The 22,925-nt window shown below is 30.9% G+C and overlaps 2 protein-coding genes across 2 annotated transcripts; one reads left to right on the top strand and one right to left on the bottom strand.

Annotated features, from left to right (window-relative positions):
• Positions 1-625: 625 nt before the first annotated feature.
• LOC108323437 (protein RAE1) lies at positions 626-10,202 on the bottom strand. The gene is made up of 11 exons (XM_017555896.2): positions 10,005-10,202; positions 9,835-9,921; positions 9,684-9,761; positions 8,789-8,982; positions 8,235-8,376; positions 6,686-6,766; positions 6,192-6,320; positions 2,137-2,214; positions 1,957-2,028; positions 1,015-1,095; positions 626-928 (listed from the first exon to the last, which is right to left on the bottom strand). The coding sequence occupies exons 1-11, from the start codon at positions 10,053-10,055 to the stop codon at positions 878-880; spliced, it is 1,044 nt and encodes a 347-aa protein (XP_017411385.1). The 5' UTR covers positions 10,056-10,202; the 3' UTR covers positions 626-877.
• Positions 10,203-16,129: 5,927 nt separating this feature from the next.
• LOC108323432 (probable LL-diaminopimelate aminotransferase, chloroplastic) lies at positions 16,130-19,710 on the top strand. The gene is made up of 9 exons (XM_052879305.1): positions 16,130-16,217; positions 16,331-16,368; positions 16,441-16,508; positions 17,277-17,393; positions 17,634-17,696; positions 18,289-18,393; positions 18,489-18,539; positions 18,797-19,003; positions 19,167-19,710. Exons 1-9 carry the CDS (start codon positions 16,171-16,173, stop codon positions 19,470-19,472), a joined length of 1,002 nt encoding a protein of 333 aa, XP_052735265.1. The 5' UTR covers positions 16,130-16,170; the 3' UTR covers positions 19,473-19,710.
• The last annotated feature ends 3,215 nt before the right edge of the window (positions 19,711-22,925 follow it).

The raw sequence follows: 22,925 nt of genomic DNA, 5'->3' as shown, positions 1-22,925 counted from the left end.
ATATATATATATATATATATATATATATATATATATATATATATTTTGTGCAATTCTATCTCTTCTCTTTGACATTAATATAGATTGAAAATTTAATATCAAACAATAATTTACTTAAATAGTTAACACGAAAGAAGAGACGTGAAAAGAAAAAAGATGTAAAATTTAAAATATACTTTTTTAAGTGAAATAAATATTTTAAATAATCAAAGTGTTTTGGTAAAAATTTTAAATTTTAATTTAGTATAAAATAAATTTCTAAAACAACATATAAAATTATAAAAAATATTAAAAGAATTTGTAAAACTGATTTATTTGAACCTATCAAAATAATAATGACAACCGATATTTATTGTATAAAAAAACAACATTAAATACATTTAACATATTCACTTTATTAGAATATGTACAAAAAAGAATCACTTACCACCACAGATTTGTTACAATCCAATATCGTTAGTTGTTTCAATTTAGTTTTCAGTCCTCAATGATAGTTTATAAATATATTATATATTTGTTTAATCATTATAACATTACAATCATTATTTTCTTTCAAAAATCAATAGTTCACTTAGACATACCTCAAGGGCTAAATAAAGATCATATGGTACAACATTCCAATGTCTTATAGCACCATGAAAGAACCTACTTTATGTGCTTCACTGTAGAAGTCAAAACACCCCTGATATTAAAACAGGTAAAATACAAACCACACATTATATACACGTTTTTATCATTAATTAGTCGATAATTTCTTCCAAGTTCTGACCAGCCCATTCAACTTCTATACTTTGATTTCAACCAATACCTTGGCTCCATTATATACTAGTATTAGTGAACTATATACATATTACACTATCCCAGAGCAGAATCTTCTCTATTTTCTGCCAGTAGCACCAATGCGTGGTTTGCCCTTGACTTCAGATTCCTGCATTTCATATTAATATAATATGCGCATCATTTACAGATGATTAAAGGATATTTTTTTAAGAAAGGGATAGCCAAACCAAATACCTGAGGCAAGTGCAGGAAAATGTAGGTCTTTGCTGTTGTAGGATTAGAATTTTCAGCCCCTTTACTCCAGTCATAGCACACCTACACGAAAGACGTCAATGTATTAAATCCACATCTTTGAACCATAAAATCATAGAAATACTTCCATTGAGGTAAAAGATAAGACCAGCTACAATACCTAGATTTTGAAATCAGAATCCTTCTATCAGCAAATTACGAATCATATCAAGAATTTAATTGCCGGATAGAAAGTAGAGCAATGCAACAAAAACATTAACTCTCATTTAAGTTTATTAAACAAAAACCCAACGGTGCTGATCAATCCATGTGGTCGAATGCATCACCCAAACTAGACAAGTGACTATTAGGCCTGATTTTTGTTGTTGATGACTTTAGATATCTATTATAGAAGATTGTCATTATGTGTCATGATCCCTTATCTTCTCACTATCTATCACAGAAGATTATCGCCATGGATGATAATCCCTCATGTTCTCCCTAATTAGCTTTTATCAAATATAGCAAGCAAGTAAAATCCCCCATGTCCACACCACCCCCAATCCTTAAAAAAAAGCGTATTTTATAAAGATAAACCTCTAGATTGCATTGTTTGAACCATGCTTCTCGAAAGCAAAGTCCATCAACAAAATTAAGACATCCGCTGGCAAATTCTTTATCCACGTCACTGTTTATTTTGCTCTTTAGTATCTGTTTTAAAATTTACAAACTATATTGCATTTTAACATCCTCTCACACATAATGGTGTGCTGAAGTCAAGGGTATTTTTTAAGGTATTCTCACAACAAAATGAAACAAGGAAAAAAAGTTATGCAGCAAAAGAAAGAAACCCAATCATCACTAGTATATGTGCATAACTCGAAACAGGTGTAAAACGAATTTAACAAAGACGAAAATTTATGCAGAGTAGTAAGGTGCGCATACTGAGTAAGCAAATATTGAACCGTCACTATTGAAGGTGCTGCAAGGAATAGGTTGGTTGCATCTCAACATGGCCTGAAATAAGCTAAGTTTGCATTAGATAAGAAAGTATTGGGCAGAAAATATCACTACAATAAGTGTCCGTCAGGAGCTGAATGGAGCTGTTGATAAAGATGAAGTAACCTTGAGCCTCTGTTTACTATCCTTATCCCAAAAATTGAAAGCACCATCCGAACCAGCAGTTGCAAATGTGTGGTGTACCTTAGTAGAAAAATAATGTAAGAAATGATGATAGACTAAAGTGGACAAACTTTGTCAGTGATTTCTGATTTCCATTGGGGATAGAAGCAAGCAGAAATCGTGAATATATTCGAACAATCACCAAATAAACATTTGTACGTATGCTATAATTTTAGGGAGACCAACAAAATGTAAACAGCACTCAAAAAAACAGTGCACTGGCGAAAAAAAGAACTGAGCGTACAAGTATCTGTGAAATTCTATAACTAAAGGGCATAGGATACTGCAGATGCTTATTCATTGTTTACACAAAATGAACTGGATAAAAGATGTCAATACACCATAACCATGGGGCTAAGCATTTGTCAAACTCAAACATTTCAATGTCAACGTACTAACACTTGAAATCATTAGTAATTAAAATAAATTACGAGTGTTTTTATTCAATTACAGCATGTAGTGCTGTCAAAATGGATTGAAACTCGTAAGTCAACCTAGTCCACCACAAGTTCGAGTAGAGTTAGGTTGGAAAAAAATGCGAAAATTTTGACCCAGCTCACCCGAGTTGAACCTGTGGTGAGCCAGGTTGACTCATCAACCTACCTATTTTTTTTAATGAAATCAAATTAATTATTCAAAACGCACAACCCTTACTTCGCAATAGAGCCTTTCTTGCTACGCGGTTGCCTAGTGCTATCAAAACGGACCACCCGGCCCAACCCGCCATGAGTTGGTGGGTTAAACGGGCTTACTCACTTAACTTTTTTTCACCCTCTTCTTTCCAGATTCTTATAACATGTTACTTTGATCGATCAAATTGAAACTATAATAGTTGGACCAATTGATATAAAAGAAAATGAAACAAAAGAACTCTATTGTTATATATTTTAAGCTATCAAGCATAAAATTTTGCTAATTTAGTTTAATGAGACATACACAACCGTTTGACCAAGAAACTACATATAACCGTTAACAAAGATATATAGCACAAGATAAAACTGTCATGCTTGTAGATAGGTCTAAAAAAAGATAAAACAAATGGCATCTTTATGAATTATCCCATCTATAATATTATCCATCTATTAAATTGGAGTCTTGAAGGAATAAATCCACAATATGATGCTCTCTTGAAGCATCTTTTTCTTTATCTCCATCTACACTAATAATATTGAAATACAAAGTAATGAATAATTAAAGACATGTGAGAATAACAATAATGTTACCTATTCGTTCAAAACCATGCAACGAATTTTGAGTTAAAAATGAGTGCATCAACATTCTCTGGAAGAATGATATTTGGTTAAGACACAAAAACCAAGACTAAAGGCAGACTCACTAGCAACTGTAGTGATTGGAATGCTAAGACATCATAAGCCATCTTAGACAAGTTTGGATAACGATCCCTTCAATAACTTAACACATCCAACTTATCAAAAAACATTGGATCAAGATTCACTTCATCTAAATAAAGATCTAATTCAGACCTCCCAGTGTCATTAACATGTTGGCTCAAATAATCAACATATTTTTAAGACATCATGAAACAAAGTTAATAATATAAAGTAAGTCTAAGAATTAAAGACTTACATCAAATGCATCCATCAATGGTCATCATTAGTAAAGGAAGGTTGTTGTGTTTTAGGAGAAACTTGAGAACTTTAAGTATTTGAATTTAATATATTCTTCAAACAACTTATACATGTTATCCTTTGAAACATTAAATTTTTCTTCACAAGTAGAAGGATTAATCTTTCTATAACAAAATCGAATTTCTTCAAACTTCATCCGTGGATAAAGAATAACCCCAATAGGAAGAATGTCACAATATTAATCCCTTTAATCGTTTGATCATCACTTTTTACCTTTTCCTGTAAGAAACAACTCACACATTACGTAAAGTGGAAAAAGTCTGAAAAAATGTGAGTTCTCGAAGCCATTTTATGTAATGACTAATTTGATTTCAGGTTCTTTTTATCCAACTTCTAATTGTTACTTCATGCAAGTTTGGAAAATTGAATGTTTGTTACGGAAAAATTTTAAAAGTGATGATATATGTCATTGAGTATGAAGAACAAGTTTAATAAGTATTGGAATCAATAGTGTGACATTCTTGCTATTGGGGCTATTCTTGATCCACAGATGAAGTTTGAAGCAATTCGATTTTATTATAGAAAGATTAATCCTTTTACTTGTGAAGAAAAGATTAATGTTTTAAAGGATAACATGTATAAGTTGTTTGAAGAATATGTCAAATTAAATTCAAATGAATCAAATACTTCAAGTTCTCAAGTTTCTCCTCCAACACAACAACCTTCTTTTACTAATGATGAGTCAGTGATGGATGCATTTGATGTAAGTCTTTAATTCTTAGACTTACTTTATTTTATCATGTATATTTTATTTCTTACTCTTGACTAATGACATATTAACTTTGTTTCATGATGTCTTAGGAATATGTTGATTATTTGAGCCAACATGTTAATGACACTGGGAGGTCTGAATTAGATCTTTATTTAGATGAAGAAAATCTTGATCCAAATTTTTTTATAAGTTGGATGTATTAAGTTATTGGAGGGATCGTCGAGATCGTTATCCAAACTTATTTAAGATGGCTTATGATGTTATTAGCATTCCAATCACTACAGTTGCTAGTGAGTTTGCCTTTAGTCTTGGTTCTCATGTCCTAACCAAATATCATTCCTCCATTCTTCCAGAGAATGTTGAGGCACTCATTTTAACTCAAAATTGGTTGCATGATTTTGAACTAACTTATTTTCACATGTCTTTAATTGTTTATTACTTTGTATTTCAATATTATTAGTTAACACTATTTTTTTATTGTATTGTAAATGGAGATAAAGAAGATGGATAATTTAGGGAAGATGCCATTTGTTTTATCTTGCTTTTAGACTATCTAAAAGCATGACAGTTTTATCTTGTGCTATGTATTTTTATTAACGGTTATATGTAGTTTCTTGGTCAAACAGTTGTGTATGTCTCATTAAACTAAATTTGCAAAATTTTATGCTTGATAGTTTAGAATATACAACAAAAGTTCTTTTGTTTCATTTTCTTTTATATTAATTGGTCCAATTAATATTGTTTCAATTTGATTGCTCAAAGTAACATGTTATAAGAATCTCGAAACAAGAGGGTGAAAAAAAGTTAAGTGAGCTAGTGAGTCAACTTGTTTAACCCACCAATCCGTGATAGATCGGGCCTAGTTCAAATTTTTTCAACTCACTAATAAATGAGCCGGGCTGAATTGGCTCACTAAGTGACCAATCCGTAGTGGATCGAGTCGGACCAGATGGCTCATTTTGACAGCACTAACAACATGTCGTCTGCATCTAAATTCCATAAATAAACAATGGAACACTTCACTTAAGATATTTGTTATCAAAGAAATCAATATTAAAACCAAAAACAAAACAAAATGTATTAAAATTGAAAACAGAATTTTGACAAGGTAATGTTAAGGTGTTTCATTTCATGAGAGTTCATATATTGAAAATAACATTTTCAATGAATACAGAAATCTCAATGTGTTTTTTTTTTTCATCATTACGAAACAAAAATGGATTTCTTTAAATCAGCATAGCAGGAACTATTTAATAAACTCAGATCTACACATATAGCTCAGTACTTCAAATTGATTAAAGAAAAGGAGAAAGTAACAAGGTGAATTAAATACTATTACTAAATGCATAATTGTAAAATTCAAAGAGACCATTCAAAGTAGTATGGCTGCAAGAGTACCCGAGCACAAACTTTAAGATGGAGAGAATGTTTCTTTAAGCTGCTTCATTTTTAATGATAAAGAATGATAATAACATTACTAAAACAAACAATAAGCAAATCACAACCAGGAATATTTTAACACCAATCATTCATTATAAAAAGTGCAATGACCCAATTGAAATTCAAAGAAAGCAGTCCAACAAATTAATACAAACTTAAATAAGAATAATAAGGCACAGGTGGAACATAAATCTTACAGGATGGAAGTTTAAAGAGTTGACCGAGTATATTTCATTTCCCTCTCTGTGGCATTTAAAAGTGAAGTTTTTACCCTGCTGACTGTCATCCAAATGATGCACCCCAACTCTTCCTTCTATTGATCCAACCTGAAGCAAGTATATTGTCAGTTTCAACATCCCAAAATTAATCAAACTAGACATACAACTTATAAATTAGGGGAAAAGATATTTTGTGTATTTTGGATAAGTTATGAAAACAAACATAAGTTGGAGTAAAAAAATTTAAGGAAAAGGACCAGAAAGTGGAGAATACCCCATTCTGCTAGAGTATGCTATCAGATTTATGACTCGATGTAAAAATAGATAAATACAAGCAACCAAAAAATTGGTTACAAAAGACACTAAGTAGCACACAGTTGGGAAACAGTTGAATATTGATTTTTACAGAAGAATAAGACTACTCAAATGCAGAAAGGAATAAATATCTAAACCAAATGGAGAATGATGCATACCAAGAAACCTTGTTGATCAGGGAATGCTGAAAGGCACCTTGTTTGATACTTTAAGGGTGAAACAATTCTCTTAAATTCAACCTGTAGCAAATGAAGAATGGCCAAAGGTAGGGATACTAGCCAAAACAGAAATGAAAGCTAAAAAAAAGAATAATCCACAGGATGAATAGTTTGAATAATACATCATATATCAACACATTGATCTAACTGAAACAATTAAAATGCTCACAATAGAATATGAAAAGGCAAATGATCAACAAACTAGTATTCAATTAGACAATCAGTACAGATATCTGTGGGAAAAGTATGATGTTGCCAAACCCACCAGGTGACTGAAGCACAACTAACGTCCATTCATTTTACATCTACACACATTCCAATACACATTGAAAGCAATCTATGGTTCTTGAATAATTGAGCTAAATAGACGTTTAACAGTGTTGAACATCAAATCAAACACACTATATATATAGTTAATTGATTGTCCTACAATGAAGCACACAGCAGAAGAGAGAAAATAATTGCATATTTGGAGCCAAATTGTGGCTATTAGTTTGTTAGAATGTTAGAAATGTGAAAAGTACTTATGCCCCTGGGAAAACCACCCTCAAAAGTTAGCTATTAAGGGAGCCAAACACTCAAATAGTCCACGAGCATCCCATACTACACCAATCAGAACCCCTTGTTGGTAGCCATTTCCAAAACACTCACAACTAGGCTTTGATACTAGTGGATAAATACCCAAACACTTGGGGATTCCCCCCTCAAAAGCTATTTATTAAGGTGGAAAAACTACACCGGGCATCCCATCCCATACTACTCAATTAGGGACTTAGGCACCACAAATTACCCAAGTTCCTTCCAAAATGCTTGATGTTGGGTTGGAAGTACTTAAGACTAAACTTCTATTCAAGGTCCTAACAGGCGAGGAAGTACATGAGACTAAAGTTCAGCTAAGTAAAAGATAAGTGAGGATTGCCTGATGTCTGGAAAAAGTATGTTGGGCTACAATTTATTAAATTTGTGACTTGAATGACTGACGCCCCAGTAGAACTACATGGGACTAATCTTCTGCAAATAGGTTGTCCTACTTTTGCCCAGTATGATTCCAAATATGAGATGTCTAAATAAACCATGAACCAAATAAGTTTTTCTGGATATTATGTTAGTGCCTTGAGGATGCCTATCGTACTTGGAAGGAAAACTCATTCCTTCCTTTTTACTATTTGAAACCTCTGGCTCCAAACAATCATTCGGAGTACCTGAGTGAATATACATTGAATTTCTGGCCCAGAAATTGGGATGTTTCTTCTCTTTCTCCTAGATAATTTATTATTCTCATCTAACTCCTAGTTCCTGCTCCTCACCCTTAATAAATTTAATATATTTATTGTCTAATTAAGCAATAAAAAGAAACAACCCCTTTTTATCATGAAATCTTGAGATAAAATGGTCGTGATATGATAAGTGAATACACAACTGAAAGGTAACACTAATAATGCATAATATCATTAAGTTGAGATTCGCTAAATTAGACTGAAAGTATTACCTGAGGATTTTGCAAGTTGTAAACTACTAGATTTCTATCAGCAGTGCCAACAACCATCAGAGGATGTCTCACTGTCATAGCATAGCAGCGCTCTGGGAGTTGCTGTGTGTGCACAGGATTTGACTGCCTTGTATCCCAGTATCTAAAAGTATCCAAAAGAGTCATGTGCAAGGAGAGGACAGAAGAATCAGATCAAGCAAAATTGCAAGCTTCATACCATACTTAATCAGAAAGATGTGATAGATATCAGCAGCACTACAAAATAATAAAATATAATATGCAATGGCATGCTATATAAAGATAATACACATCACCTGATGTGTGTGACAAAAACCAGCCTGAAGAGCTGATTGGATATAAACAAAGAAGAAGAGATTTCATTGTAAAAGACAAAAACTGATGTCCCTAAGTTATAAATTAAGAAAAAAAATAAGATGCTCTAAAATATTCTAGATATAAAGTTGATATTATGAGATGATTTTCATATACTCTAATTACTAAAGTTATAATTTAAAAACAAATTGCTGTAAAGGTAGCAAATGCTAGTGCAATACTTCAAAGTCCTGTCCCAGCTTCCTGTGGCTAAGAGATTCATTTCAGGAATCCAAGCAACTTCTTTGATGGGTGCATCATGCATGGCGATAGTCATTGGTTGGCCTCCGGATAATAGAGGCCACATCTTCACTTGCTTATCACAACCACCAGAGAAGACAGTTGTGCCATCATCTTTCCATGTAGAGCACAAAACCTTTGCAGGGAAATAAAATGATGAATTTATGACTTCATAGACTAGTAAACTACTGTTGTTTAAGGAAAAGGCAGAAAAGAGAAGAAACATCGTGAAAACCTATTGTCTAAAGATTCAATTGTCAAGAACTATTAATATAAAGTTAAATATGTTCTTAATTCCTAAAAAATAAATCTTCTACTTGTGGTTCCTCGTCTAAGGAATGTGCCAAGAAATCTTGAGACTCAAAAACATGTATAACATACATATGAATATTGTAAGACTAATGCAAACCGTCACACCTTAGGACACTGAATGAAGAATATGAATTTTTTTTATTAAAAAGTATTATTAATGTATTCCCAAACAATTTCAAATGCAACGATGTAAGTCCAACAAGGGCTTCTATTCATTCCTTAACTAGTGCCCATAGAGGATGGTTTGCAAGAACCATACCTTAACATGAAAAATAAGCAACCATACATTACATCGCCATTCAGCAATAGACTTCATTTTAAGTAACATCATTGTGAAACCTCTATATCCTAATGTCTTTGTTACAAAAAAGCTTTGATTATTATACCTGACCATAATAATATCCGAGTCCTACCAAATTAACCTCGCACATGTACCAGAATAGTAATTCATGAAAATAAATACATACATCCCACACATAAATAGTAAGGAGACATAAATGAATAACTAAAACTAAAAGAGCTTACTGGATGATCGTGCGTCATAGAAGCCTTGGGGACAGTGGCCACATTTACTCCATTCCGTGCTACCTCCCAGCAGCGAACCTGTTGCTCATAAACCTCTCCAAATGAGATGTTTCACAGTGAAGACAATGAAATGAGTGAGAAAGAGAAAGACCTGATTGTCCCAAGAAGTGGCTACGAGGAAGTTGGCTTTGGGACTGAAACTGAGACTGGAGACAGAATCAGTGGGAGGCTGATTCACCTGCAAAATTCACCAACAAATCATGAAAACTCACTGCACAACGTAAAAACCTGTTTCTCCTAAACGAGTGGACTTTCATGTACCTCGAAGGACTTGTTCGGGTTCGGATTAGTGTTGGACAGGAAATTGGACATTTGCAAATTTTCTCGCTGGATTTTCTCAGAAAATTTTTGCAGAGAGATAGAAAGGGAGACAGTGTTCGTAGTTTGGACTTTGGAGGGAGTTGGTTTGGGCCTTGGGTTGGGTGGGAAGAGAAAAACGTGAAAGAATGGGTTTTGTGTGGGTAAGGGCAGGCGTAGAAGTTAAATACTACGACCTAGCGTTATTACCACGCTTGTTTTTGGACTCTAACTAACTGCCGTTAATCTGTATATTGTGGGCCTAAACATATTGCTTGATCATTAAGTTTAGAGGGCTACTCCCTCTACCACTCTTTCCTGCACCTCCCATTCTCATTTTTTTCCTGCAATTAAAAGTTTTTTTTATGAGAGTTCAAGTATCACTTTTTTTAAATCTTAATTCTGCCGTCTCCATCCTTTTATTTTTCTCTTTCAAAATTTTATTTTATTTTTTAACAATTTTTTGTGCATAAAAACATATTACAAAAGTTATTAAATTATATAAAATCTACACAAATAAACATTTACAATGTTCAAAAATTAAAATCTACAAAAACAATTAATAAACTAAACACATAAAAAATAAAAAGAGTTGAAAGAGGAAGGATGTAGGAAATTCGTTCAACATTCACGGAATCTCAACATTCGTGGACAGATCTCAAGATTTATTGAAGGCTGAACGAATTTTGCATATCCGTTCAAGTCTTTGCATTTATCTTCTTTCCTTATTCACAACACACCACATACATCCATTTACAGAACACATATACAAAAAGAATAAAATGAATAAAGCTTTAATTACAAAAATGTGCAGGAAAAATATAAACGAAGAAAAAAAGAGAAGGGGTGAAGCCTCTCTGTGTGCGAAGAAGAGAGGAAGAGAGAAAGCAAAGGGGTGGGGCCTCTCTTTGTGTAAAAGAGAAGAAGTGAGAAAATGAAGGAAGATGAGGTTTGTGTGTAATTAGATAAGAAGAGAAAGAGAAGAGTGAGAGAATGAAACTATATAATTAGGGTTTTAAAAAAAATAAATAAAATTAAATGATAAACGTTCTAAAAAGTTAATCTAAGATATTTTTAAAATATAAAAAATATAAGGAGCTGTGGTGGAGGGAGTAATTCTCTAGAGTTTATTTAAAAAAAAAAATAGATTGGTCAAGTTTGTTAGTGTAGGCTATAAAGGATTTTATAAATGTAAAAAATATCAATCTATTTTTCTTAATTTATAAAATTTGTAAATTTATTAATTGTATTTAGATAACAAATGAACCCTCCCTCTCAATATTATAACCCACTATGATTTTGATAAAAATTATTGCACTGACAGCATACTATTGTTGTCTTCATACTTGTCTCAATTTGTTCAGTTTAAAATTATTAACATATCTTTTATTTATAGATAATCTAATCACTTCTACTTTATCAAGAAACTTAGTTACAAGACACAAATTTATCATTTATACTCTTTTTTATAATTATTTGACATTTATCTTATTAATATTTTATATTTGTATTTAATATTTATATAACCATAATTTATTTTTTTATATTTGACATTAGTTAAAAGAAAACGAATATTCTTTTAAAATTAAATATTTGATAATATATTATTTTATTTCATATACTTTTAAAAAATATATTTAATTAATATTTTGAACAGTAAATAACAAGTACCATGTATGTACAAATATATCCATTTATTGACTAAGTATTAGAACGGAAATAAATTTTTACTGTTAGAAATAGAATGTACCTTTCTCTGTAACCATCCTTAAATATATGATGTTAAGAACTTACATCCACATCTATCTAGAGATTATTTTAAAGTTAAAATTACAAATATTGTTAATTAAAAATAGTGTCATTAAATCATATAAAATTATTACAAACTTCAAAATTCTTTCTCTATATATTTAAGTTGCATATAGTTAAAAGAAAATAACCGGTTAAATTAGAAAAATTATACACCAAGTATTAATACAGTAATTTCTTGAGATTACCTTTTATGCATAAAAAAATTCTTTTCCAAAATCACTTAAATTTTAAATTCATTTTACAAGATTTTTTGTTGGTTTTTATCTTGTTTATTTTCTATATAGACACAAATGACATGATGCAATAATTTGATTTGAATAAAGAAAAAGAAAGAAAATAGTTGTCAAGTAACTTTCTTTTACAGAAGAGGCGATCAACATATGGTATAAAAATATTGAACCTTGTACTATTTGAGTTATTTAATTTATTTTTGTCTTGCTTCTGTAAACTAAACATATTCTCTTCTGACTTTCGAACATGGAGATATTTTGTAATTTTTTAAAAAATAAATTATTCTATCGTTTTAGCGTCCAATGACCGAGTCTTTATGAGAATACATTGTTTTTTATTCCAGTTCATCGTAATGGCTATATTCTGAAAAAGTATGACTTGCCTTTATTTTATTTCAGTTTGATGATAAACTTTTAGGAATTGGTATTTTTCGATTTTTTAGATTAATTAAATACTATATTAATATTATGGATTGGTGAATTTGTTGATAAATTTAACAAGTGGTTAATTACTACGAGAAAATAACAAATTATAATAATGTAAAACATCATACTCTCGCTAATTACAAATTTCCTGGAATTTAAAAAAACATTTTTCTAAGGAATTGCTTGTATAGGTCAAACTTGTTAAAGTGCTATATTTCATTACTTATTACCGGTAAATTTAATAGAGATGTTAATAACAAATATGAAAATTTATTACGTGAGATATTATTTTTAAACTATATATCATTGTGTGGGAAATTTTGGTTCTAGTTGGGTATGTTAACTTTTTTTTCAAATGTAATTTATCTCTCTCTTTTTATATATATATATATATATATATATATATATATATATATATATATATATATATATATATATATATATATATTTTGATATAATTAATAGACATGCATGTTCAGATAATTTTTTATTTGTGAAAAAAAAGAAAAACATTTCCGAAGTTGACTATAATTTTAAACTTTTAGATAATTATAATTCCTTGTCATGTTTTGTTTAAAAGTCAAATATTTCATGAAGAAAAATTATAAATTAATATTACAGCAAATAAGTAGTACTAAATCAATTTACATTTAAGGTGTGTCTTTAAAATTAGAATCTCTCACCAATTATTTTCTCATAGGTTATTTTTTTTATGACAACTTTGACTTCGTCTATTTAGAGATAAATTATCCTAGCAAGCTTAGTATATCCTTTAGGTGATTTTATGGACAACCAAATAGGTTTGGGATAATTTTTTATATACAAATGATAAAAAAAAAACTCATATTTATAAAAAAAAAGTACAAAGTAGCCCTAATAAGTCAAAAACGTCTCTTTTTGTTTTATTTTGTTTTTCTTTTCTCTTGAGAAGATGTTAAATTGACTATTTGCAATGCAATTTTTTCTTTCTACGTAGGAATTAAGAACTCTGTCGTTTTTTGTGAATTATTGTAATGGCTTTCTTCGTTTACTTGTTCCGTTCCAAATTGCAGAATCTGAAATGCATGCATATGTCTGTTCAAAAGATTAGTTTGGCTTTATCTGGGCATGCTTTTTCCACTGCAATCGATCAACTCAGTTCACATTCTACCAAATTGAATAAACAAATATACAACAACGTTAATAATTTAATATCGGTTCTGCATAATCAGTTTTCAGCTGACCGAAAACATGTTTCTGCGATGAACAGAAACTACATATTTCAAGAAACTACAAGTAAAAAAATTCTGGATTATTTCTCTGGTTTTGACTTCCAAGACTACATCCTTATTTATTTATTTAATGTATTTTATGCTGACCAACAACCAAGGTAGGAGATTTTAATTAAAGTTCATGAATATCAATTAGCTCAATCATGGAATGAAGGGATTTTAATTGAAGTAACAACTTTTCAAGTGATCATCTTGTTCACACGTGGTTCTTTCAATCGAAATATCATTTATTAGTTTTGTATTTCTCCTTTTATAGAAATAAGTGTTTTTCCATGTAGTTTCTAGTGCACTTTTTTTCCATTAATCCCTTAATATGCATTGTATTGTATTGGAAAGTCAAAAGTGGGTTAATATTTTCCACTGGGACATGTTTGGAATGCGTGTAGGTATCGTCAAACATTTCTTAAATGCTTGTTTATTTGTCTTTGTTCTCCGTTTTCGTAATTATGATTAGTCTTTTTCAAGCAAAACCTAAACTCCACACTATATATAGTATACATAGTGTATGATGACTACGACTTTTCAAAGGAACAATAACCATTTTCAAATATTAGTAATTTTTTACAATTGTTTAATTTTGGTTATTTTTATTTTTTACTGATATTATTATTATTACTTTTTAAATAATTAAGGTTTTTTTTAATAAATTGAGAAATAAAAATATTTAATTATTATTTATGAAAATATTGTGTAGATAAGTAAAAATTATTAAAAAAGAAAGAATATTTCAATAAAATCGACTATCAACACACTGTGTTAATTACAAAAATCAAATAAATTAGTTGTCAGCAAATTTGATTTACTTCAATTACCAAAAAGAATAAATTTCATATTCGGTCTAATGGGAACATCCAAATCCTATAAACGGGAGGCTTCCACAAAATTAGAAGGATGCACCATTGGAACATAAGAAACTAACTTTAAGAGAGATACAACCCAATGTATAGGGGCAACTAACCACTTTATTCGTAGGATTAGACATAATGCTGTCAAAATGGGTTATAACTCGCGGACCAACCTGACTCATCACGGGTTGGGTTTGAAAAAAATGTCATTTTTTTATATTGGCCAATTTTTAACATGATTCACTTAGAATCCGGCTCACCCGGTTGAACCCGTGATGAGCTGGGTTGGCTCACCAACCCACTTAATTTAATTTAGTTATTTATTATTTGTGTTTCAATATTATTATAGTTAACATATTTTAGATTGTGTTGTAGATGAAGATAAAAAAAATGTTTCAATAGAGAAAATTATTATGAATTTATTCATTCAAAACTCTAATATTATAAATGAATAACACAAAAATGATCAATTTTACAAACTTATTTTAACATCATTTATTTAGATTTGAATTACAAAATGATAATTATTTTACCAGGAAATGATAATTATTTTAAATTTCAATAAAGAATAATTTTTTTACCAAATGTAACTTGAAAATTAATTTACAAAAAACTAGGTTCAGATAATTTAAAAAAAAACAGGAAATTTAATAAAAATGTAATTATATAATATTAAGATTTTATTTAATAGTCAGTCATATCCTTATTTTTCGTTTATAAATTTAAACCAATTTTATCAAATATTTTTAATTTAATTTTTTTTAGCTTCAAATTTATTTTGAACTTTAACTTTTCAGCTTTTCCCTTTTAGTTAACTTTAATAAAAGTAACCTTATTTCCATTTATGTTTATAAGATTTCAACTAAAGCTTGCAATACGTTTTCTACACATCACTATCACTTGTGTTAAATCTTATGGCTAGTGATCACTTGAGATCACTTTAAACTTAATAATTGATCTTTTTCACGCTTTATAAATACTCCAAAATTTAACTACTTTTGAACTACGCTTACAAAGTCAAATATGTTATTATATAAACAGTGAAAAAGCAAGAAAATCTTTCTTGAAAAAAGTACAGTATAGTTTAATATCATATCAAATTTCGGCTTTTGTTGAGCATTGATATGGTCTAACTTATGTATTTTATTAAGATGGTCTAATTTCAATGGTCTAAAAAATGTTTAAATTAATATATTGTCAGATTATTAAAAATTACACAAAATTAATATATGTAGTTAATTAAATAAACTTTTGTTTTAAGCGCTCTATTATAATTAACTTCATCAATGTTTATAAATAAATTGACTATACAGTCCAAAACATAAAAATATAGTGCAACTGTTTTAATTTAACGAATATAAAGTTAGGTATGTGGAAAATGAAATTGACAAGGGAAAATCACATTCTGCTCGAGAAATTGTAGACGTACATTCTTCAGTAGCAGCATAGTTTGCTATTGTGCATATAAATATGTGGCAATTGTTGAAATCAGTAGCACAAGTGTTACTATTAATCTCAAATAAAGCAGAAAACTGGTCTGAGAGGAATGTTTTTCAGTGCTGATTTTTTTCAGCCTAAGATGGTAATTGCAAGGTAAAAATGATAATCTGAACATCTTCTCTATTGCATTTCAACATTATCTGGGTTTTCCCTTCTTCACTATACAGTATTGCCTGATGAATTCAAATTATGATTAATCCATATAGGTTCTCATGCACATTCAACAGTCAAAACGTGAGAATCGGTATGCTCACAGTTCAACTTTTCATTTTAGTTTATGGATTTATCATCTTTCTGACTGCGATCATGTGTGCAGGACACTGCACTAAGGTACCCAGGAATGTAAACATGGAGAAACTGCAACATGGTTATTTATTTCCAGAGGTGCATGTTTTCCCATGATTCTGATCACTTTAATTAATAAATTACTTAATCTGGCTTATCACACCCATTTACTGCTTTCAAATTTCAGTTCAACACATATTAATTGTGCTGTTGATTTCTATTTTAGCCATTTATGTTCCTAATAGGGAAAGATATCTGAGAACTTTTGTTTCTTTTTTTGCAATAATTGGCTAATGACATTATTGAGAATATGTTTGGATTGGTTGGAATGGTAAGTAAGAGACCACCAAAGATACTATTTCCATCTTTTTTATTGACATCGATGTTTCTCCCACCTTAAGACTAATGTGAAATGAGAATTTTATTTTATCATAGAATATACTAATAATTGAGAGAGAATTTATTTTGTAATGGCTCATTTTTTTATTAATCCAAACATAATTTGACTTTTCTTGAACATCCCGTGTATATAAATTCCTATTATTTTAGTATTACAATTTTTCAGCATTTTATTTCATGGTTTCATGTTGATGTGACAAAATGCTACCGACCAAGCAAATTAGTTTTGTATTGGAAAAACCTTTTTTATATCCTACTTTTGCATGTATGGACAGAAATGAAAGAGAGATGGAGAAAAATATTAATAATTACAAGAAAGAAAAGTTAGATGTGACAAAAGATACAATAAAATTAAAATGAAATATAAAAAAAGTACTTATATATAATTGTTTAGATTACTAGTCCAAGATTTTTTCAGTCTCTTGGATATTCACTTTTTGATGAGATAGAATTTTATGATATGATCAGATTGAAAGACAAGAGATGATGCACTTGAAGAGGCATCCACATGCAAATGTAATAGACCTTGGAGTTGGTGATACGACACAACCCTTACCAAAGACTGTAACAGCTAGCATGGTTGATGTAAGCTTCTTTTTCTGAGTTAGCAGACGATGATGCATGTATAAACTCTATGAAATGAGAGTGTTTATACAGTACAAGCAGATTGGTTATTAACAAAATGAGCAGTATTTGTCAGCAAAATTCAACCATCCCTGCGCATTTCTATGAATTTGTTTTAACTCTGTTGAATTGAGATATCTAGTTGAAAACGGAAAGCATTGGTTTAGAAGAGAAATTCATAGACTCATATGGTGTTTGCAGTTTGTGCATGGCCTTTCAACAGCATCAGGCTATAAAGGATATGGACCAGAGCAAGGTGAAAAGGTATCTTATCTTGTTTGAGAAGTTCATACATTTTCTTTTTTCATTCCTATGCATTTTACCATGAAATTCTCATATTAAACAGAAAATACTTTCGTTTTATTCACCAATATTGAGGTGTGATTATACTTGTTCTCATATCTGAAAAAAAGAAAAAAAAAAATATATATATATATATATATATTCCTGAATAAATATTCATATTAGTCTCTTTCTAATAACGAATACACCCATATATTAATTAAATAATTTCTTACAAAAAATTAAAGAAAAAATGATATTAAATAACAATTAATTGAAATTCCATCATGTTATAACATTTGTTATTTTGTTTTAAATATTGAGAGAGAAAGAATATGTTAAGAAGTTGAGTAAACTTTGGTGAACATTCAATGTTAGAATTTATAATTTATTTTTATAATTTAAAAGTTTGAAATTACCTAAATTCATATTTGATCAAATTTTCCTTCAAAATTGTAACAGATTTAGACAATAAATGTATGGTGAAGTTATTTGTCATCCTATTTGGAAGTGTTTTTGTATTTGAAGTATATATCATAAAACTTATATATATCCTGCCAAAATGACATTGCAGGCCCTGAGGAAGGCAATTTCTGTTACCTTTTACAAAGATATGGGGATTAAACCTTCTGAGGTTTTTGTTTCAGATGGTGCACAGTGTGATATTACTCGTCTTCAGGTCATGTCTCATCCTCATTGTAAATTACATTCCTTTGCTAATTCTCACATTAATTACTATAAAGTGCTGAATTTGATTTCTCTGAATGTGTCTAGTTACTTATGGGTTCCAATCTGAAGATTGCCGTGCAGGATCCATCCTTTCCGGTATAGTCATTCATCTTCTTCACTTTGTATATGTTCTCTGGAATAGACTTTTAGAACAGTAAACATGATATAAGCTTGTTCTCATTGTTTCGTTGCATTGGAACTCTATAAAATATTCTTAGTTATTCTTGTCTTATTCTTGTCGTGTAACTTGTTTACATGTTGTCTTAAGACAGGCCTACATAGACACCCTTTTTGTTATTCTGTACACATGATTGGTGCATCTTTCAACCTCTTTTTTTCCTTGTTATGTTCAGGTCGCAATTGAAGTGTCATCGTTCTCGAAATTTGCTGGCTTCACTGGTGTCCGCCTTGGTTGGACAGTGGTCCCTGAGGAACTCTTGTACTCAAATGGCTTCCCTGTTATGCATGATTTCAACCGTATAATGTGCACATGTTTCAATGGAGCATCCAGCATAGCTCAAGCTGGTGGACTGGCATGCCTTTCCCCAGAAGGTTTAAGGGTAAATTCTACTTCCTAAGAACATGTATATCTAGTCAAAATTCTTGCTATTACTATGTTTCCTTTAAACTCTAGCTCCTAGATTTAGTTCAAATTGTTTCTTCTTGGCTACTATCATCTGTATGGAACTGTTCTGGCATTGGTGTGATTGTGGAAAATTTCAGGCCATACAGTCCCTTGTCGACTACTACATGGAGAATGCAAGAATTCTGGTTGATGCTTTGACTTCTCTTGGTCTGACAGTTTATGGTGGTAAAAATGCACCCTATGTTTGGGTTCATTTCCCTGGCTCAAAATCTTGGAACGTTTTTGCTGAAATCCTTGAGAAGACTCACATAATTACTGTCCCTGGTAGTGGTTTTGGACCAGGGGGTGAAGGGTATATAAGAATTAGTGCTTTCGGTTTGAGACATTCCATCATTGAAGCCTCACAGAGACTCAAATATCTTATCTATCAGAAGCAAAACTAACACTATCTTCTGTCAGTTTTACGAATATATGCATAAAATAAAGCAGAGTGTCAAATCAGAGCATTCATTGCTTCAAGTTATAAGAGCATTCCCCTAAGAACTAAACCTGTCACATATGACATCTTTGTAGTGCAATAAATAACAGGAACTCGTTCTCCACTTTGATGATATTCTTCCTATCGAAACTCAACAGGACCAATGTTTAACAAATGAGAAAAAGCTTGCTAATGTTGTTTAAGGATTATGTTCTCTTTCTCATAGTGCATGTTGCGTTACTGAACAAAAATCCAGACTATCAAAGTCGTGAAGTGTTAGATTGCATAACACACTAAAATTTACATGATGCCTTGACAAATCTTAAACATATTATCCTAACTATCAAAGCTGTGAAGTGTTAGATTGTAACATACTAAAATTTGCAAGTATCACCTTCACAATCATATACCTTGATCTTAGCAACTTGAAGGATCAAATGAATATAGGCTACCATTGACAGTAACACGCAAATTTGTTCCAGCACGCCTTTCGGGCCAAGCTTCACCCAACAAACCTCAGCTTTTTGCAAAAAACACCCTTGGTAATTGATTAAACTAAGAAGAAATTACTAAATTTGTCCTTCAAAGTGTGAGGCAATGATTAGTTAATCTTTAAAGATAAAAAATTGTAGAGAGATTTCCGAAATTGCATTCTTCCATTAGCTTCTACTGGTTTTCTCTATCTTTTATTTTCCAGCTTTTGCATCTTTTCTTAAAAAGCTAATAGAAATCTTAATTGTTTGAGTTTTTCTTTCGTGCTTACATTTTTGTGACGTAGACAACTCTGATTCTTGACCCTTGAAGTCCGTACTATATGAATTTTAACGAAAATCTTAGTGTATCCTGATTCTCTTGATCATTTGAATGGTTTTAAGGGTCCTTCTTGGTCCGAAAGCATGATGATGGTGTTGAGTCTATTAAGGAGGAGGTTCCCTTTAGGGAACACAAACACCAATAACATCTAAACCAATTATATAAGGTATCAACACTACTCTTTACCTAAAACTTTAAGACAATGAGTTAACAGGTCTTTCATCTTTATATACTGTTTTACTTTCTTATTTTTATCCAATGTGAGACTTTGGGTTCACACTTAAATTCCCAACAGATAACTCTTAATTTGAAAAACCAGGAAGTCCTTTTGGTAATGATAGCATAAACCTAAAGTATAGTTTGTTATTCGAAACATGGGATAGTTGTAGCACTATGTTAGTTTCTTGGTTGTATCGTTCAATTGCTTATTCATCCAAGCATTTTGTGGATAGAAATAACAACAGCAAAAATATGACAAGATCTTAAAGAACATTATTACCATGCCATGTGTAGTTACTTCGAGGAAGAGAAAGATCTAGGGGCAGAGGTTGTAGAGGAAGAAATTATAATTTCAAACCATGCTCATGTTGCAATCACGTTGACAATTGTTACATAAAAAAACACAATTTCCTTCCAAGTTATTACAGGAATTATTGAATGATGCTGAGGAGAATTTTACATGCACTGAAGTTTCAAGTCTGGCTTTGTTATTCTCCATCAGTTTTCAATCTTTTAAACAAATCAATCCAATAAATGTTAAACTTCCTCGTGATAATTAGGTAATTAATAACCACCATGTATGGAATTGTTTATTTTACATGATAGTCTTCTTTTCCCTCATGTTCTATATATTCATTCTTTTAATTTTAATTTGATCTCTAGTTCTAAATTGACAATCTTGATTTCTTGTAAATTAATTTTTTGTCACATCAAGAACAACACCCTTCAAATATAATTGGTGTGACTGAACTTCAAAGAGGTTATATACAATGAATCTAAATAGTAAAACTATTTTGCTATATATGTTTTCAAAATTCTTATTTTCTTAATAATATTGTAAAACATAAATCTAGCTAGTACTTGGCATTATGGACTAGGTTTCATATTTTTCACCTTGTGAAATATGTTATCTTGCTAAAAAGAAAGCTTAAAGTTCCCTTGAAAGTGTTAGTACATTCAATACATTTGTTATACTATGCATATGGACGGATTCTACAACTACTTCTTGTCATAAATATTTTACCTAATAATTGTGGATGATAAATAAAGCTTTACGCTTTGGTTTGAAAAAACTTGTACTCTTTAATGGACAAGAAAATTGTATAAAGGGATTAAAAAAAAATCAAAACACAGTAAGATTAAAGATTTTTAAACAAAGTATGTTTTTCATGGGAAAGATTTTCATTGAAGTTCGTAACTTAATTAATTTTAGCTTGGACTGTGGACGGTAATGGAAGAGTTGGAGTGATGAGTTTCTGCTAAGGTTGGTAGAAGTATCAGAGTGGTGGTGGTCCTTGGTTTGATGTCATACTCTTCTGCTTTCTGCAGCATGGAACAGAAGAAGGAATTTAAGACTGAACCCACTTAAATAATGTCACATGCCATCCCTCAGACAACGCAGTGTGCTATGTAGAACTCATGCAATCATCATTAAGGAAGCTTCGATCAGTCATGTCTGCTTCCTTTAATCATCTTCTAATTCTACCTCCTACGTGTTGCATAATCATACATAGTCTTACACAGCATTTAGTAATTTGATTCTTGTATGTATGTGTATTGATTAGTTGATTTGCTGAACATGTAAGAGCAATGCTCAGCAACTTGTAACAGTTGTCTGCATCGATCTCTCCCCATTGATTTTAGCCATTTTTGTGTATCAACTAAATACCTTTGATGCATCGCTGTCCAACTACATTTTCAGCTTTTCCACTATATACCTAACGCCCATGCTTAAATAGTGGCTATAACCTTTTTACAGAAGACAAAGAAAACGACCATATCTTGTAACAAAGGGTGCCCTACTTCTTCAGCCACCTAATTTTCTGTGGAGGATACGGACGAGGTGCTCCTTTGTATTATTCTTACTCTCATCACTCATATTTGGCTAAGGTCAAAAATAAGGAGTGGAGGATAAAAGAAGAGTTCTTTAGTTTTGATATTCACACAGAGCCTGATTCATTGGAGAGACATAATAACAATGATATATGAGTCCAATAATATAAAGGACTGACACCATTTTCTATCCAAAAACTTAAATAATGGGTTTTTCATCTTTATATAATGTTTTATTTTCTTATTTATATTCAACGTGCGACTTAGACTCACACTTGGATTTCCAACAATAAAAAAATTCCCAAAAATACAAATAATACAAGAAATCTATGCACTAATGTGATTTTCTGTGACATGTTCTTGTAATCGATTACAGCAAAAAGGGTTAGCGTCGATTTCTCAGCATTAAAAGCTGAAAAGGACGTGATTTTGGACTCTTTAAAGGTCATATACATGTAGACATATGCATAATACATAAAATGACAAAAGGGTTCCACTCTTCCAGTGAACTCATTGTTATTTGTTACATACATCATAATGACAGCACGTCTCT

The sequence above is a fragment of the Vigna angularis genome, chromosome 6, assembly GCF_016808095.1.
Source record: "Vigna angularis cultivar LongXiaoDou No.4 chromosome 6, ASM1680809v1, whole genome shotgun sequence".
In the NCBI taxonomy this organism is placed as follows: Eukaryota; Viridiplantae; Streptophyta; class Magnoliopsida; order Fabales; family Fabaceae; genus Vigna; species Vigna angularis.
Note: the sequence above shows the minus strand (reverse complement) of the source record. Positions and strands in the feature narration are given on the sequence as shown.

Excerpts from the sequence above, each read along its gene's own strand:
- LOC108323437 (XM_017555896.2), bottom strand. The coding sequence starts at position 10,055 with ATGTCCAATTTCCTGTCCAACACTAATCCGAACCCGAACAAGTCCTTC. Across the intron at positions 8,983-9,683 it reads CTATGACGCACGATCATCCA|GTTTTGTGCTCTACATGGAA; the intron begins GTAAGCTCTTTT and ends TTCCCTGCAAAG. Across the intron at positions 6,767-8,234 it reads ACAACTTGCAAAATCCTCAG|GTTGAATTTAAGAGAATTGT; the intron begins GTAATACTTTCA and ends CATTTGCTACAG.
- LOC108323432 (XM_052879305.1), top strand. The coding sequence starts at position 16,171 with ATGTTTTTCAGTGCTGATTTTTTTCAGCCTAAGATGGTAATTGCAAG. Across the intron at positions 16,509-17,276 it reads ATGGTTATTTATTTCCAGAG|ATTGAAAGACAAGAGATGAT; the intron begins GTGCATGTTTTC and ends TGATATGATCAG. Across the intron at positions 17,394-17,633 it reads TAACAGCTAGCATGGTTGAT|TTTGTGCATGGCCTTTCAAC; the intron begins GTAAGCTTCTTT and ends TGGTGTTTGCAG.